This window comes from Eptatretus burgeri, chromosome 7 (assembly GCF_056783735.1).
Source record: "Eptatretus burgeri isolate ZD-2024b chromosome 7, Ebu_testis_v1, whole genome shotgun sequence".
NCBI classification, from domain to species: Eukaryota; Metazoa; Chordata; class Myxini; order Myxiniformes; family Myxinidae; genus Eptatretus; species Eptatretus burgeri.
In genome coordinates this window covers 65,152,915-65,167,914 of record NC_140967.1, presented here as the reverse complement: position 1 = coordinate 65,167,914, position 15,000 = coordinate 65,152,915, and the positions used below count along the sequence as shown (strand labels likewise).

Sequence of the window (15,000 nt, the reverse complement as noted above, 5' to 3'; positions counted from 1 at the left end):
ATATTGACCACAGGCTTGTGGTAGCAACTCTAAATTTGTAGCTTAAATCCAGGAGAATGGTACCATCCCAGCCTAAGCTGGATTTTGGCAAGCTCAAGGATGAGAGGGTAGCTGAGATGTTTACGAACAGGCTGAGTGGGGATTTGGGGGAGGGGTTTCTGGGTGCTTTGGGAATGCTGAAAAGTTGTGGAGTGCTTTCAAGAACACCATTATTGATGTTGACCACCGAGACCACCATACCATTGACCAGCCAGCCAGTGTCAGGATTAATGGCAGAGCTGAGCTGCTCAGGGAGTTGAGGTCGTAAACTGCATGTGTGCTGATGGTAGACAAGGAGGCCAATGTGTGAGGAATCTGTGAAGGGGTAGAGCATCACCTGTCGTCAAGTGATTCGCAGCCTGCTTTACAGGGGAATTTGCGCATTACGTTCCTGCAAGCCCATCCCTCGGTGTACTGCAGTTAGAGCAGAGGGTGGTAGGTTCTTGACAGAGAGTACTACTCTCCACTCTGGGCTGGCTCCCCGACCTCACACCTTGTTCAGCTTGACACAGTGGAAACCAAGGCTTTCAAGATCATTGGAATCTCCCGTGCTGAAGCTGAGTCAATGGGTTTATCACTTTTCCAACACAGACAGGTCAGTGGTCTCCCTGGCTTCTACCATCTCCTTTCTGGTCTTGCATCAAAGGGTGGAGGAGCTCCTCGTCAGCCAACGGCATTCCAGATCTCGTGCCTAACTGTGTCTGCGAACATCCTCCTGGGTTACTTTTTTTTTAGAAGGTCAGTGACAATGGATTTAGCGTGGCTGGTTCATGGTTTCAGCACCCGCAGGCTCATCGCTGGACTTGGTATTCCAACACTGGTGATGTAGCAAAGAAGATTGACCTTGTGTTCGGGATGGTCGCTGAGAATGATCCAGAACTGCAGGGTCTACCGGAGTGCTCAGCTCCTCAATATTGACCACAGGCTTGTGGTAGCAACTCTAAATTTGTAGCTTAAATCCAGGAGAATGGTACCATCCCATCCTAAGCTGGATGTTGGCAAGCTCAAGGATGAGAGGGTAGCTGAGATGTTTACGAACAGGCTGAGTGGGGATTTGGGGGAGGGGGTTCTGGGTGCTTTGGGAATGCTGAAAAGTTGTGGAGTGCTTTCAAGACCACCATTATTGATGTTGACCACCGAGACCACCATACCATTGACCAGCCAGCCAGTGTCAGGATTAATGGCAGAGCTGAGCTGCTCAGCGAGTTGAGGTCGTAAACTGCATGTGTGCTGAGGGTAGACAAGGAGGCCAATGTGTGAGGAATCTGTGAAGGGGTAGAGCATCACCTGTCGTCAAGTGATTCGCAGCCTGCTTACAGGGGAATTTGCGCATTACGTTCCTGCAAGCCCATCCCTCGGAGAGTTTTGGCAGGGGTTGCTTTCAGCCTATGTTTATCTCTGCAAAGTGTTTAATTCAGTGAATCGGGATGCCCTCTGGGAGGATCCTTGGTCTTCGTGGGGTGCCACCAAATCTGATCAATCTGATGTCTGAAGTATACTCTGGGACTGAGAGTGATGCGAGATGTGGAGATATTATTCCCAGTTGTTAATGGAGTTCGCCAGGGGGTGTGTACTGGCCTCCGCACTTTTCAGCACCTGTATAGACTGGATTCTGTCGAAGATATCAAGCTGTGGTGCATCGTTTGGGAATATCATGATCTCTGACCTTGATATCACAGATGATGCAGTCATCTTTGCGGAGACTATGGATACCCTTTAAGAGGCCCTTGAGTTGCTGAATGAGGAGTAAGAACCGCTGTGATTAAGATCCAGGCTTTCAATGACATATTGGATGCTGCTACCTTGTCTTTACCTGTTTGTGGCGAGGGTGTTGAGGTCATGGAGAGATTCACTTACCTTGTCAGTGATATTCATCTCTCTGCTGGCTGTGAGCCAGAGGTCAATTGACATCTGGGTCTGGCCTGGGGAGTCATGGATTCACTGAATCATGGGTTGTGGTGCTGTCGGTACCTGTGCAGGACAACAAAAGTCTGAGTCTTCAGGTCCTTGGTCCTTTCGGTCCTTCCAGTCTTGCTCTACGGATGCAAGACTGACTCTGACCAGAGATCTAAGATGGAGACTTAATGCCTTTGGTACCATGTCTCTCTAGAGAATCCTTGGCTATCGCTAGTCGGACTGTGTCCAACGAGCGGTTGCTGAGAGACTCAAATAAAATTTGTTACCTACATAGTCCATGAGCATCAGCTGCAGCTGTACGGACATGTGGCTAGTTTTCCTGATGATGATTCTGCTCACCAGATTCTCTCAGCGAGGGAGCCTCATGCGTGGAGGAGACCAATGGGCCGACCATGTGCCTCGTGGTTGCAGCAGGTATATCAGCATCTCACGGAGATGGAGATGGGCTCGGCATCTGCCTGGGGGATGGCCAGACGGAGGCCCCTGGAGTACCGCTGGAAAGTGAACACAGCAATGTGCTGCTCAGGCACATGCTCTCCATACCTGACCAGACTCTCTGCTCTTTCCGTGCTTTGTCCCCTCCAGGTTTCTGCAGGGTTCACATAGTCCACCATCAACCCCCTGTTGGTAAAACTCCCTAAATACAGGATCACTCCTCACCTCCACTCATTTGTTCCTCTTTTTTTTTTCCTGGCTGTGCATCCACTTCCACATTCTCTTCAGTCATTGTTCCCTCAAGTTCTTCAAGACAGCTGTTTACCACTACCATCTCAGATCATCCCCAATCCAAAACTATGATCTTTTCTACCCCTGTTAACCCTCCTCAAAGCCACCTCTTTCTAAATGGCCACCTTTCCTTCCAAATCTTTCCTCAAGGCCACCCTTGTTCTTCCCCACAACCATTACTTGTCTAATCCTCCCTCTATTTTGTCCCTCAACCCCACTGTCTGTGTGTTTTTCCCCGTCTCTTTCCACTGTCCTTTTGTTCGGTTACATCCTAATCTGTTAGGGTTCTAACAGCTGTTCTCATTCCTCCATGAGCCTCGACTTTGTACACAAATACATCACCTCTGTAAAAAAAGAAAACGAATAAATGCATATTTCCATTGCTCATTAATGAGCAATGTTAAAATCTAAAAAACATATTTTGATACATCTGCACGACATCGTCCAAATGCACTCACACCTAAACAAGAGGACAACAAACTTTTCATACTCTTGGTTCATACTCTTGAAGTCATGCTTGGATTGCTGCAACACTAATGAGAACAGCACTCGGTAGAGCACATACCTCTGCCAGGCTGAACAGTTTACATTTTGTATCCCATTTCTCGGCTGGATCTGGATCTGGACCTGGACGGAAACCACATCAAAATTGGCTTGTTCTTGTCACCCAACCAACTTTACTGTGGAATTCGCTGCTTCTTCAGTTGGCACAGACTCATCAACTGCAGCTATTAAATATCTCAAAAAATCTCATCTTTCTATAGTTTCTACATCTTTCTCTTTGTACATCTTTCTCTTCCTTATTTGTAGAGTGATTTGAGATTTTGTTTTTCAATGAAAAGTGCTATGAAACATATTCAATGAGGGATTATCGGTGTTTGTTGGGTCAGGCTGTTGCTTACTTTTGACATCACGACTGCAAGCCATGTTTGTGGATACTGCTCCATTGAAAGGCCAGATTATATAAAAGTTTCAATGTACAGGGAGCATGATATTAAACTAAAACACACGTCAAAAGACTGTTTCACAAGGTTCTCTCTTGCTGCAATTTACCTTTCTCACTGTTGAAAATGCTAAGGCAAGGTGAAGCATCCGTCGGATCCCACAGGCGGACAGTGCCATCAGCGGAGCATGACAACAGACGGCGCCGCAAGCTACTGTACGCCAGACCCCACGTCGAATCTGTGTGTCCCAGCAAAGGCTTTCCTAATACGCTGGCATCTGCAGGAAGGCAAATTTCAAAAAACTGTTCAACTATAATTAACCTTTAATGAAACCCCACCATACCAAAATGTACAGGTAGTGAACAAAAATATGGAAACGCCTGGGTAAATGAGGGACACCAAGTATATTGAAAGCAATGGTTTCCACACAGGTGGGGCTCATGTGTTACTTGGCAAATAACATTCAGGCATGCTTAGTATCATGTATAAAAATGCTGCATAAGCCTGGTTGCCTATAATTATGCCTAGCATGGCTACAAGAGTAGACCTCAGTGACTTTGAAAGAGGGGTGATTGTTGGGGTGTTTGGCAAGAGCTTCAGTGACAAAGACAGCTCAACTTGCTGTTTCAAGAGCAATGGTGTCTCAGGTGATGTTGCCATGGGACTCCGAGGGATAGATCATCAGCAAAGGGAAACAGTGGGTGGAAGTGCATACTCCAGGATCGTGATATCCATGCATCAATTTGAAGTGAACGGCTAAGCAGGTGAGCAACTGCAGATCAATTGACTATAAATTTCAACTTGGGGCGCAAGCATCCAGTTTAATCAAAAACGATCCACCAAGAACTCCACCGAATGAGATACCATAGTCAGGTTGCAGTGCACAAACCACTCATCACACCTGACAATGCAAGTTTGTGAGTCCATTGGTGCAAAAGGCACAGGCAATGGACTACTGAGCAGTGGCGAAATTAGATGTGGTCAGAGGAATCATCCTTAACCATGTTCTCGACAAATGGACGAGTGCACGTGTGACTCCAACATAAAGAACTCAACAATCCTGAGTGCTTGGTTCTAACAGTGAAGGGTTCTGGTGGTTCGGTAATATTATGGAGCGCATTTTCCTGGCATGGTTTGGGTGCATTCATTCCCTTAGAAGGCAAGGTCAATGCCAATCACCACTTAATGATACTAAGTGATCATTTCACCCTGAGTTGCAGCATTTTTTTTTCTACCAGGAGGGGTGTCCTCCAGGATGATAATGTACCCATCCACAGAGCATGTGTGGTCACCCAGTAGTTTGATGAGCATTACACAGTTATCCAGATGTCATAGCCTTCTCAATCAATCAATTTTGACAAAACAAAATCAACAAAAATCAACAAATCAACAAATCTCAATCAACAAAAAAAATCAATTTTGCCCTCCACTTTTATGCAAAAAAAGGCAGAAGTCAGAAAAGCAAACAGATATCCAGGATTTATTCAAATATCCCAAGGAAGTGCAACAAGACCCCAAGGAAGTGCAACATGAACTTCCTTCAACTACAGTGTTAACCCAACACTTGATTCAGCACACTTGGCTAGTAAGTACCCAGTCCCATGTAGTTTTTACGGTAATCATATTTTTTTTCACAACGTAATACCTTCCCTTGTATTCGGATGTACGCCCATGTGTGAGGTGTGTCTGTGTCTGTGTCTGTGTCTGTGTCTGTGTCTGTGTCTGTGTCTGTGTCTGTGTCTGTGTCTGTGTCTGTGTCTGTGTCTGTGTCTGTGTCTGTGTCTGTGTCTGTGTCTGTGTCTGTGTCTGTGTCTGTGTCTGTGTGTGTGTGTGTGTGTGAGATTTAGGGTGCGTTTGTGTGGCAGCTCTACTATGAGCCTGAGACTGTGAAAATATTTTTTTTTCCTTTTAAACAGTGAATGTCTTTCATTAGCGTAAAGTAATTAATTGTAACATTAGATATGCATTGTTCATGCAATAGGTAGATGACGTCTACCCATCCCAATCTGTGTCCGTTTCTAAAATTATCAACCCCTTTGACCCCTTTTTTACCATTTCTCCCTCTGCAATCTGTCCTTTATTTGTCTTTTTCACATTCGCAAGGCTGCCAGGCACACGCATAGGAGCAAACGAAAACAAGCGTCGTGATGATTGAATTGAATTGCCTCTAAGATATGGGGGGAAGGGTCAAGGCGGGGTCGCTCTGCCTATCAGGATGATTTGCGCACAATGGTGAGCAAGTGCGGAGGAGCAAGGGACGTCATGGCATGAGGTGGGGGCGAGAGGTGATGCACAAACCGCTCCTAACACCTGGCAACGCTTGTTTGCAGGTGCAGTGGTCCAAGGAACATAGGAAATGGACTGCCGAGCAATGGAGGAAAGTGACATGGTCTCAGTCATCCTTCACCATGTTCTTGACAAATGGACGTGTGCATGTGTGGTGACAGCCCAGGGAATTGTATAACCCCGAGTGCCTGGTTCCAACATTAAAAAAAGGTTCTGGTGGTTCCACAATGGTGTGGGGCACATTTTCCTGGCAGGGCCTAGTTCCACTGGAAAAGGTTGTCAGCTACACATGCCGGACTTGACGTCCGTTTTGAGGCCACCAAAGGCCGCTATAAAATGTAATTTGGGATGTAGGGTCGCAACTACCAAAGAAACACACGGTCCCAAGTAAGGTGATACCATCTCTGACTTATTTCCAGGTGTTACTGGAGTTTGTCAGGGGTATGTACTGCCCCCCATACTTTTCAGCGCTTGTACGGACTGCATTCTGGGGAGGAGATCGGAGAGATCAAGCTGCGGTGCATCGTTTGGGAATGTCAAGATCTCTGACCTTGATTTCGCAGATGATGCAGTCATCTTTGCAGAGACTCCAGATATTCTTTTGGGGCCCTCGAGGTGCTGAATGAGAATCGGAGCCACTGGGATTATGGGTTTCCTTGGTCAAAACTAAGATCCAGGCTTTCAATGACATATTGGATGCTGTTATCCTATCTGTACCTGTTTGTGGTGATGATGCTGATGTCGCGGAGAGATTCACTTACCTTGGCAGTGAGAGTCATGCCTCCGCTGGATAATGGGGTGTGGCAGTGTCGGTACCTGTGCAGGACGACGAAAATCTGAGTCTTCAGGTCCTTGGTACTTCCACAGTCTTGCTCTACGGATGTGAGACTTGGACTCTGACCAGGGATCTGAGACAGAGACTTATATCCTTTGGGAACAGGACTCTTCAGAGAATGCCTGGCTATTGCTGGTCAGACTTTGTGTCCAACGAGCGGTTGCTGAGAGACTTAAATGAGATTTGTTAACTGCATAAGTCTGTAATCGTCAGCTGCGGCTGGATGGACATGTGACTCGTTTTCCTGACGCTGATCCTGCTCAACAGATTCTCTCAGCGAGGGAGCCACGTGAGTGGAGGAGGCCAACAGGCCGACCACGTGCCTCGTGGTTGCAGCAGGTTGATCAGCATCTCAAGGAGATGCGGATGGGTCAGGCGTCTGCCTGGGGGATGGCCAGAGGCCCCTGGAGAACCGACAGAAAGTGCGCTGCTCCCATACCTCACCTGACCTGTCAGGCAATGCTGCCGCAAGCCCGCAGGCAAAAGGTAAACACCATAAGGCTAATAACTCCATCGCTTTTCAATGACCAATACGTCCCAAAACCACTGCCGGGAAAAGCTCCCATTGCTGGGCAGTGCTGGGTAACCACTCCTGTACATACGTATATATTTATTCTTCTCAAGCCGACTCATAGGCTGAACTCAGATGACAATGATCCTCAGCTACATTCCTCTCAATATAGAATTGCTGTGTGTAGTTCCTCTGTCTCCAGGCCCATATTCTTTCAAAACATGCAGTTGAGAGCTGGTCTGCTCCACTTCGCCTTCCAGGTTTAGGTGTCAAGAATACAAGATTGGAAAAACGCTCGCTTTTGCTTAGCAAACATGAGACGTCTTCTTCTAAGTTTAAGCGACAGCATCAGAAGATAACCATAGAGAGATAGATATATATATATATATATATATATATATATATATATATATATATATATATGTATAGATATATATATGTATAGATATATATATGTATATATATGTATAGACACACACACACACACACACACACACACACACACACACACACACACACACACACACACACACACACACACACACACACACACACACACACACACACACACACACACAGTGTTACGGCTGTGGAAATTCGCAAACCACCATTCAGGGCCCGTAGGTGAGATAACTCTAAGTACATGTGTAGTTAGCCCCAAACCCGTTGTTCAGAGGGAATTTATGTGATTCATTCGGGCTGCGACGCTTTGAGTTAGGCGTTTTTCTGTTCTATCTTTATTTTGAATCAACTGCCATAACCATCAAACCACCACCGATAAACCCTCCACCACCCTCACCTCTCTCCTTCTACGGCCATGCCCGCACCACCTGTGAACACTGAGTGTCGGGCTGTCTTGGGCTCGTTCAAGTGATACGCACTGAGCCGCGAGTGCAAATAGCGGCCTTTCCGAGGGAGAATTCGGATCAAGAATGCTACACGCCCACTTCTGATCCGTCCAATCAGCAAGCGCGGAGCGGCTTGGCCCCGCCTCCAGGCACGTCCGTGTGAAATCGAAATATGCAAATTCTAGGATCAGGGGAGGTTCACGCCCACTTCTCCTCCGTCCAATTGGCGAGCGTGGCTCCGCCCCCGAGCTCATCCTGATCCGGATATTTGCATATTGTTTCTCCTGCCGGCCTATAAAACGCCGAGCGCAAGGCGAATCGTGGCAGTCAGTTTAGAAGGCAGAGAGTGAGAGTTTTGGTAAGAGAGTCATCGAGCAGAGTGTGGCAGCAGCACAGTGTGGCAGAGAGTGGAGTCGGGTGGCGAAGGCACCGAGTTGGGTTCTGCAGTCGGCTGAGGAGAGTTGGGGGAAGAGGCCAAGGAGCTCGGGTCCAAAGCGAGAAGGACGGCGGTCGGCGACGAGGTCGCGGTGGGGGATCGTTCGTCGCGGGACCCAAGCCAGCCAGCCATTCTCCCTCCCTCAGGGCATCAACAATTCCCCCTTTTCCCCCGCGCTGAGATAGTGCAACAAAGGGGGCCCTGTTCCCACCCAACTCCAAACGTCGTGCCAACGAAATCCGCGAAGGAGCACGGAGTCGGGGCACAGCCACGCCGCCACGTCTGCGGCTCGTCCACCAACGCGTCACGAGGACGCGGGTTGGACCCTCCCGGTCTCGCGGACATGGCCGCTCCTTCAGGTCCCGCACACATATTGGCCTACAGGCCCGTCTGCCCCCTTGTCTATGAGGGTGGCTTCTTTCCTTTGCTTTTGAGTAAATGTGTGTTGGCGCCGTGTCTTGTAAAGTAGAACTGTGTAAGTGTTTCCGTGTGTACGCGTATTCGGTAGTAACTCTGCGTCATTGTTTCTTTTGTTTTACTGATATAGGTGCATTTTGAGTGTTTGGCTGTATACGTGTGCTTTCCGTGTGTCGCGTAATAAATGTGCATTGTGTGAACTGTTTTCCCGTTTTGCTTCGTTTTTTCTTTATTGACCCTCCATCCTGCTTCACGTAAAAGGGTTCGTAGTGGGCTTATAACGCCCGATAATTAATCGGAAACCGTCGAGGCCGACGATAACACCGCTCGGTTATCCCGATAGCACGCAACAGACCACTTAAGCGGTTCGTGTCCGGAGTCGGCCTGCGGCGAGGTACGATCGCCCGGTCGACCATCCGCGCAGGTACTTAGGTAGATCGAATTTGGCGAGCAACCCTATCCTGCGCGGGTGGGCAATTGGCACGGTCGTGGTGGGGTTAAACCCCCACCCGTGACTAGCTCCCGGCGTTGTTCCGAGAGGGTCACGACAGAATTGTCCGTTCCGGTGGGCGAGGCGGCCGCCATTCGAGTCGAGCGGCCGATCGCACGCCGGCGGGCGCGAATTCGCAACACTGGTGTCCGGGAGTGGGATTCAAATCCCTCCCGCCTCCAAGCTAAATTCACGGGGAATCGGCTCAGGGGTGAGAGGAGCGACCCCCGATTCCCTCCAAATTACGAGCGATTTAAATTAACCCCTTACGAGAAATAAGATGGCGTCTCAAGGTGAGCGGGTGCCGGGGGAGAAATGTATATGTGTAGAAATGTAGGATCCATGGCCCAGGTCGGTTATTTTTATAATTATAACCCCACCACTAATTGTGGTCAGTGGGAGCGGCTTGAGCACGAACTTTGCCGGTAAACGGAGTCACACAATGGCAGCGCGATCACACCTCAGCGCAGCACAGAGCGGGCTGATATTAATAGCACAACTCACCGCACAGCACGAGGCGTGAGCTCCCAGTCACCGGTTCAAGCCACGTGGTCACGGCATGTGCCATGGCAGGATGACGATGCGAGCATTGGCAGGCTTCAGGCACAATTGGGGGATGTCTTGGAAAAGGTGAAGCGTTATGAAGAATATATCAAGGAGGTGCAAAGTGGAGTGGACGAGTCACAACGGCACGCGGACGAGCTTCAGAAAAATTACGTGTACGGCGGGGACACAGCGATTGGACGATTTACTGGAACGAATTCGGTGGCAAAAACATGACTTGGCCAACAGATTCGACAAACTATGTGGGAAAAAGAATTTGGTAGTGTTTTATACCCGTCAGTTGGAATATGCGAAGAGCAAACTGAACAAAAGAATAGAGGAACAGCAGATTGGTATCTCCCAGGAAAGGAAACAATGGGAGGAAGAATGGAAAACCGAGTTCGAAAAGAAACAAAAGGAGCACGACTTGGAAGTAAAACAACTAATGGAAAAATTTTTGGAGGAAGCAAGGCGGTTCAAAGAACTGGAGGGGAGAGTGAGGGAAATACAGTTGGAAGAGAAAAAATGTGAACACGATGGGGAGTTGGAACAATTGAGGGAAGAGATGAGAACAGGCAATCAGGAAAGAGAAAGCTGAGAATGGAAGATAAAAAGAGGAGAGAGACAGCTGGAGGAAAGGACAGAGGAATTGCTGGAAAAGTCAGAACAGTTCAAAGAACTGCAGGGAGAATTGAGGGAGGAAGAAGAAAGGAAAACAAAGCTAGAAAAGGAAAAACGCAAACAAGATGGGGAATTGGAACTACTGAAGCGAGAGGTAAGGACAAGCCAGTTTAAAAGAGAAATCCTGGAAGGGGAGATAAGAATGGGAAAGGAATGGCAGAAAAAAACTAAATGAATACAGTAAAAAAGGGACGAATTGAAGAGGGAAGCAGTGGAAAGAAGAGATGAAATGAGTGAAGAAGCATGCAAATTGAGGGAGGAATTAGAAACAAAAACTTCTGAGATACTAAAACACGAAAACAAAGAAAGTGGATTACAAGACGAACTGAAGATGTTAAAAGAGGAAAGGAAGAGAACAGAGAATGAAATGTTAAGGAACCACACTGAGCAGATTGAACAATTCGAAGCCAAAGCAAAGTCGGAGTGTGCGGAGATGAGAAAGGAATTGGAAAAGAAAGCTTCTGAGTTACAGAAACACCAAAACAAAGAGACGGAATTACAAAACGAGTTGAGGATGGTGAGAGAGGAAAGAACAAGGACGGAGAATGAAACGTTAAAGAACCACACTACAGATCGAACAGCTGGAAGCGAAGGCCAGATTAAAGAATGAGATGCAAGAAAGAGTAATGAAGGAAGAACTAATGAAACAGGAGAAGGAAATCAGCCAACTAAAGGAAATAACGAGATTGCAGAATGAGGAACAAGAAAGACAGTGGAATAGAAAACTAAAAGAGTATGAATTTGAAACTGAACGACAAAAGGAAAAAAATAGGTTGGAATACGAGAAGTTGAAGGAGCAAGGAATGAGGCAGGAAGGAGAAACCAGGAGATTGAAGGACACAACGAGATTGGAGAGGGAAGAACGAGAGGAACAATGGGAAAGAAAACAAAAGGAACATGAAGCCGAGGTTGACCAATTGAAATAAAAGGTGAGGCTGGAGTGCGAGGAGATAGACAAAGAACAGCGAATGAAACACAAAATGGAGATGAACCAAATGAAGAAAACCACGAAACTGGAGAAGGAAAGACAGGAGAGAAAACAAGGAAGGGTAATGAGAGAACAGCGAATGAAACACAGGAAGGAAATGAGCCAATTGAAAGAAACGATGAGATTGGAAAATGAAGAGCAGGAGAAACTGTGGGGTAGAAAACAAGAACAATGTGAGTTGGAAATTGAACAACTAAAACGGGGAGCAAGATTGGAGTCCACGGAGATTGAAAAACTCCGGAGGGAGAACGAAGAACTCAGGAAGTTCCGAGAGGAGGAACGACTCAGAAGGAGCCAGGAAGTGGAACAACGTAATAAGGTGGGATGTGTGACAGCACCACAAGGAGCAATGTTGGTGGTGCAGGACTTAATTGACGCCACTCGTCGGATGAAGGAACAATTTGGGCGGGCCCTGATAAAGGAGACACAAATAAAAAAGGAGACGAGGGAAGTAACAAAGACAAAGAAGGAAATGGAAGTATTGCCAGAGACACGGGAGAAAGAGAGTGAATTGGATGGGGTTAGTGACGAACACGCACGCACGCACGCACGCACGCACGCACGCACGCACGCACGCACGCACGCACGCACGCACACACACACACACACACACACACACACACACACACACACACACACACACACACACACACACACACACACACACACACGTAGTGGAGGATAATGGGGGTGAGCTTACAGAACGTGTAGGGACCCGGTGCGAGCAGTTGGATAGCCTCCTTCGGGAACGGAGAGAGCGGCTATGCTCCCTTGAAGCGAGTCACGATCAGGTGGGTTCAGTCGTGCTTCGCGGAGTTGAGGGGACGGGTGCATGGAGAGCTTGGGGGGTATAGAGGCCCCGGAAACCCTTGTGGTGGCACTGATCCCCAGTGTGGTGCAAGGTGTGAGTGCGCCCTCGTGTGTGGAAGCGACCCCGTATGTGAGTGGTGTGGTGGCAAGTGTGCCAAGGTGCATGCTTCCCAGCACGCCGTGTGTGGATGAGGCATTGCGGGTGAGTGCCCCCGTGTGTGTGAGTGATATGGTGTGTGCAAGGGAAATGGCACGAGTGAGTGAAAAGCCGCGAGTGAGTGGAGCCACGTGTGTGAGGGAGGTGGCATGCGTGATTGAACGGCCGAGTGCAAGGGAGACCGTGTGTGTGATAGAGCGGTATGTGAGGGAGATGTCGGTCGGCATGCGTGAGCATGCAACCGCGTCTCCCGGCGTGAATGTAATGGAATGGTGTATGATCGTCATAACACGCAGGTGTGCGTGGTTTGAATGGCGATGACAACGACAATTGAGAGACAAAGGCCGAATAGCGGCTGTAGCTATTGTGGGGACCGTGCCGGGTATACACAGCAGCGAACGCGAGGTTCGGGCTGTGCAACGCACGAGGCCGCCACGTGCTCGCTTGCGGGAGTGAAGCCCGGTCCGGAAACGAGCGCGGTGAATGTTGCCGATCCCGCGACGGACAAAGTTTAGGCAGGATTTCGGATTTGGACCGGACGGGTTCTCCACGCGGGCGTGTGTTAAGCTCCAACGGGCAGAGCACATGTGTTCGCATGGGGAACCCCTCGAGAAGTGAGGCTTGTGTTTTTTTTTATGCGCCGGGTGACGTCATGGCTGCACATGTGGTTGGAATCCGGCAGGAGGGTGAATCCCTGCCGGATGGTACCGTCCAAGAGGGACGAGGGACGCGAACAGCTGCCATGACGTCACGCCAAAGGTGCGCGGCTGTGAATTGCGGCGCAGGTTGCGAGTTGCCGCGCTGGTGCTGCGCAATTAAAAAAAAAAAAAAGCAAGACTCGCTTTCGGGTGAACAGAATTCCCGGGCAAGGGGTGGAAGACCCCCTGCCAGGGCACAGGATGAAACTAGTTAGGGGGAAGGGTTAGCTTAGCTCGACCGGCTCCATGGGGCAGGAGTAAGTCCTCATGGAACCCGTGGAATGGATTAGTTAGGAGGGTTGTAGTTGAGATTTAGGAAGGGAGATGGGAAAAGAGATTTTGAGAACAGTGACAGACTTTGGATGTGCAGAGGGGATGTAACATAGCTACGTAGGTTAAAAGGAACGTGCTATAGTGTAAGGGATCACGTGGGAGCACGACTTAGTTAGGAGAGGTAGTTAGAAGGATGGCAGAGTTCAGCGGTGTGTGTTGAAGAGTTGTGAGGTGAGTACATGATGAGTGAGTGAGGCCAGCGCGTCTGTGTGAGTGGAGCGAAGGTTGAATGCATGGTGCGATGAGTGATTGGGGGGAGGAGTGACTCCCGCCAAAGGGACCCTGGGGTCAGTGTAGAGTGAGTTAGGGGGTTAGTCAAATTGACAAAATGGAGGTCGTTTTGTAGTTGGTGGGAGTGTAGGCTCGAACCTGTTTTGGAGGGGTGCAGGAGCGCTGTTGACGGGCTGGGAGCGTGGCTGCAAAAGGTGAGTATCACCGAGTGGGTACCCCGGGCACCAGGCTAGTCAGCTGTAGTAGGCCAAGGGCCCATGGGGGGCTGGGATAGCGTAGTGGGCACGGGTGCGCCCACATGATGCGGGGGCCCGAGGCGCCTTAAGCCGCGTGGGCAGTGTTGTGGGCACGGGTGACCCTCGGAAAGGGGCCCGGGAAGCTAGCCTGCCAACGTGAGCGTTTCAGGGGAGTTGCCAGGGAGGGCACTCCCCGGTGTTTAGGGAGCTGGTAGGCTCAGAGGCAGTGTAGTGCCCGGGGTGCCATAGCTGGAGAATCGGCAGAGGGTCGTGCCTGCCAAGGGAGACACGTGTCCCAGCCATGAGACCGTGTGAGGGCACAGGAAGAAAATTGGGGGGCGAGGCCCGAAATTGTGAGGACACCAACACAGGCGACGGGAATCTGCGTTGATAGAACCAATAGTTTAAGCGAGAGGCGCTTGTTGAAAGCTCCGGGGTAGTTTAAGAGATAATGGTTAGGGCAGATTAGGAGATGTACCCCTCCGCACCATCCATCCCTTCACTCTCGTTGTGGGCCGCTGGACCCACTTTGGGTTCGATCGCTGAAGTCTGGGGAGGCCATCCTTAAGCTTCGTTGGGCCTCGACACAGGACGCTAGCTCTCCCTCATTCCCCTCCGGGAAGTGAACGTCGGGGTTGGGAGGAGGCTAGGAGACGATAGGTTAGCCGAAAAGAGACATAAAGGGGGTTAGGGGACGATTTATAGTAGAAAAAAAATAATTGGGGCTGAATTGAGTTTTACAAATTAAAGGGGTGGGTATGGACAGTGACAGGCAAAGGCGATAGGTGGGAGGGAGACCATAGGGTAGGTCCGAGCCCTCCTTCCGAGTGGCCAGCACCACCGCACTCCCTCCACTGCAAGGCAAAGGCCGGCC

General features: G+C 49.3%; 1 protein-coding gene across 6 annotated transcripts in view; it reads right to left on the bottom strand.

The window, feature by feature from the left end:
- STRN3 (striatin 3) overlaps window positions 1-15,000 on the bottom strand; it is a 180,959-nt gene that overhangs the window by 47,309 nt on the left and 118,650 nt on the right. For all 6 annotated transcript variants that reach the window (XM_085888843.1, XM_085888844.1, XM_085888845.1 and 3 more), the window contains one exon: window positions 3,736-3,903. In XM_085888843.1, coding sequence (XP_085744969.1) covers window positions 3,736-3,903 — 168 coding nt within the window. The remainder of the gene's footprint in view (window positions 1-3,735; window positions 3,904-15,000) is intronic.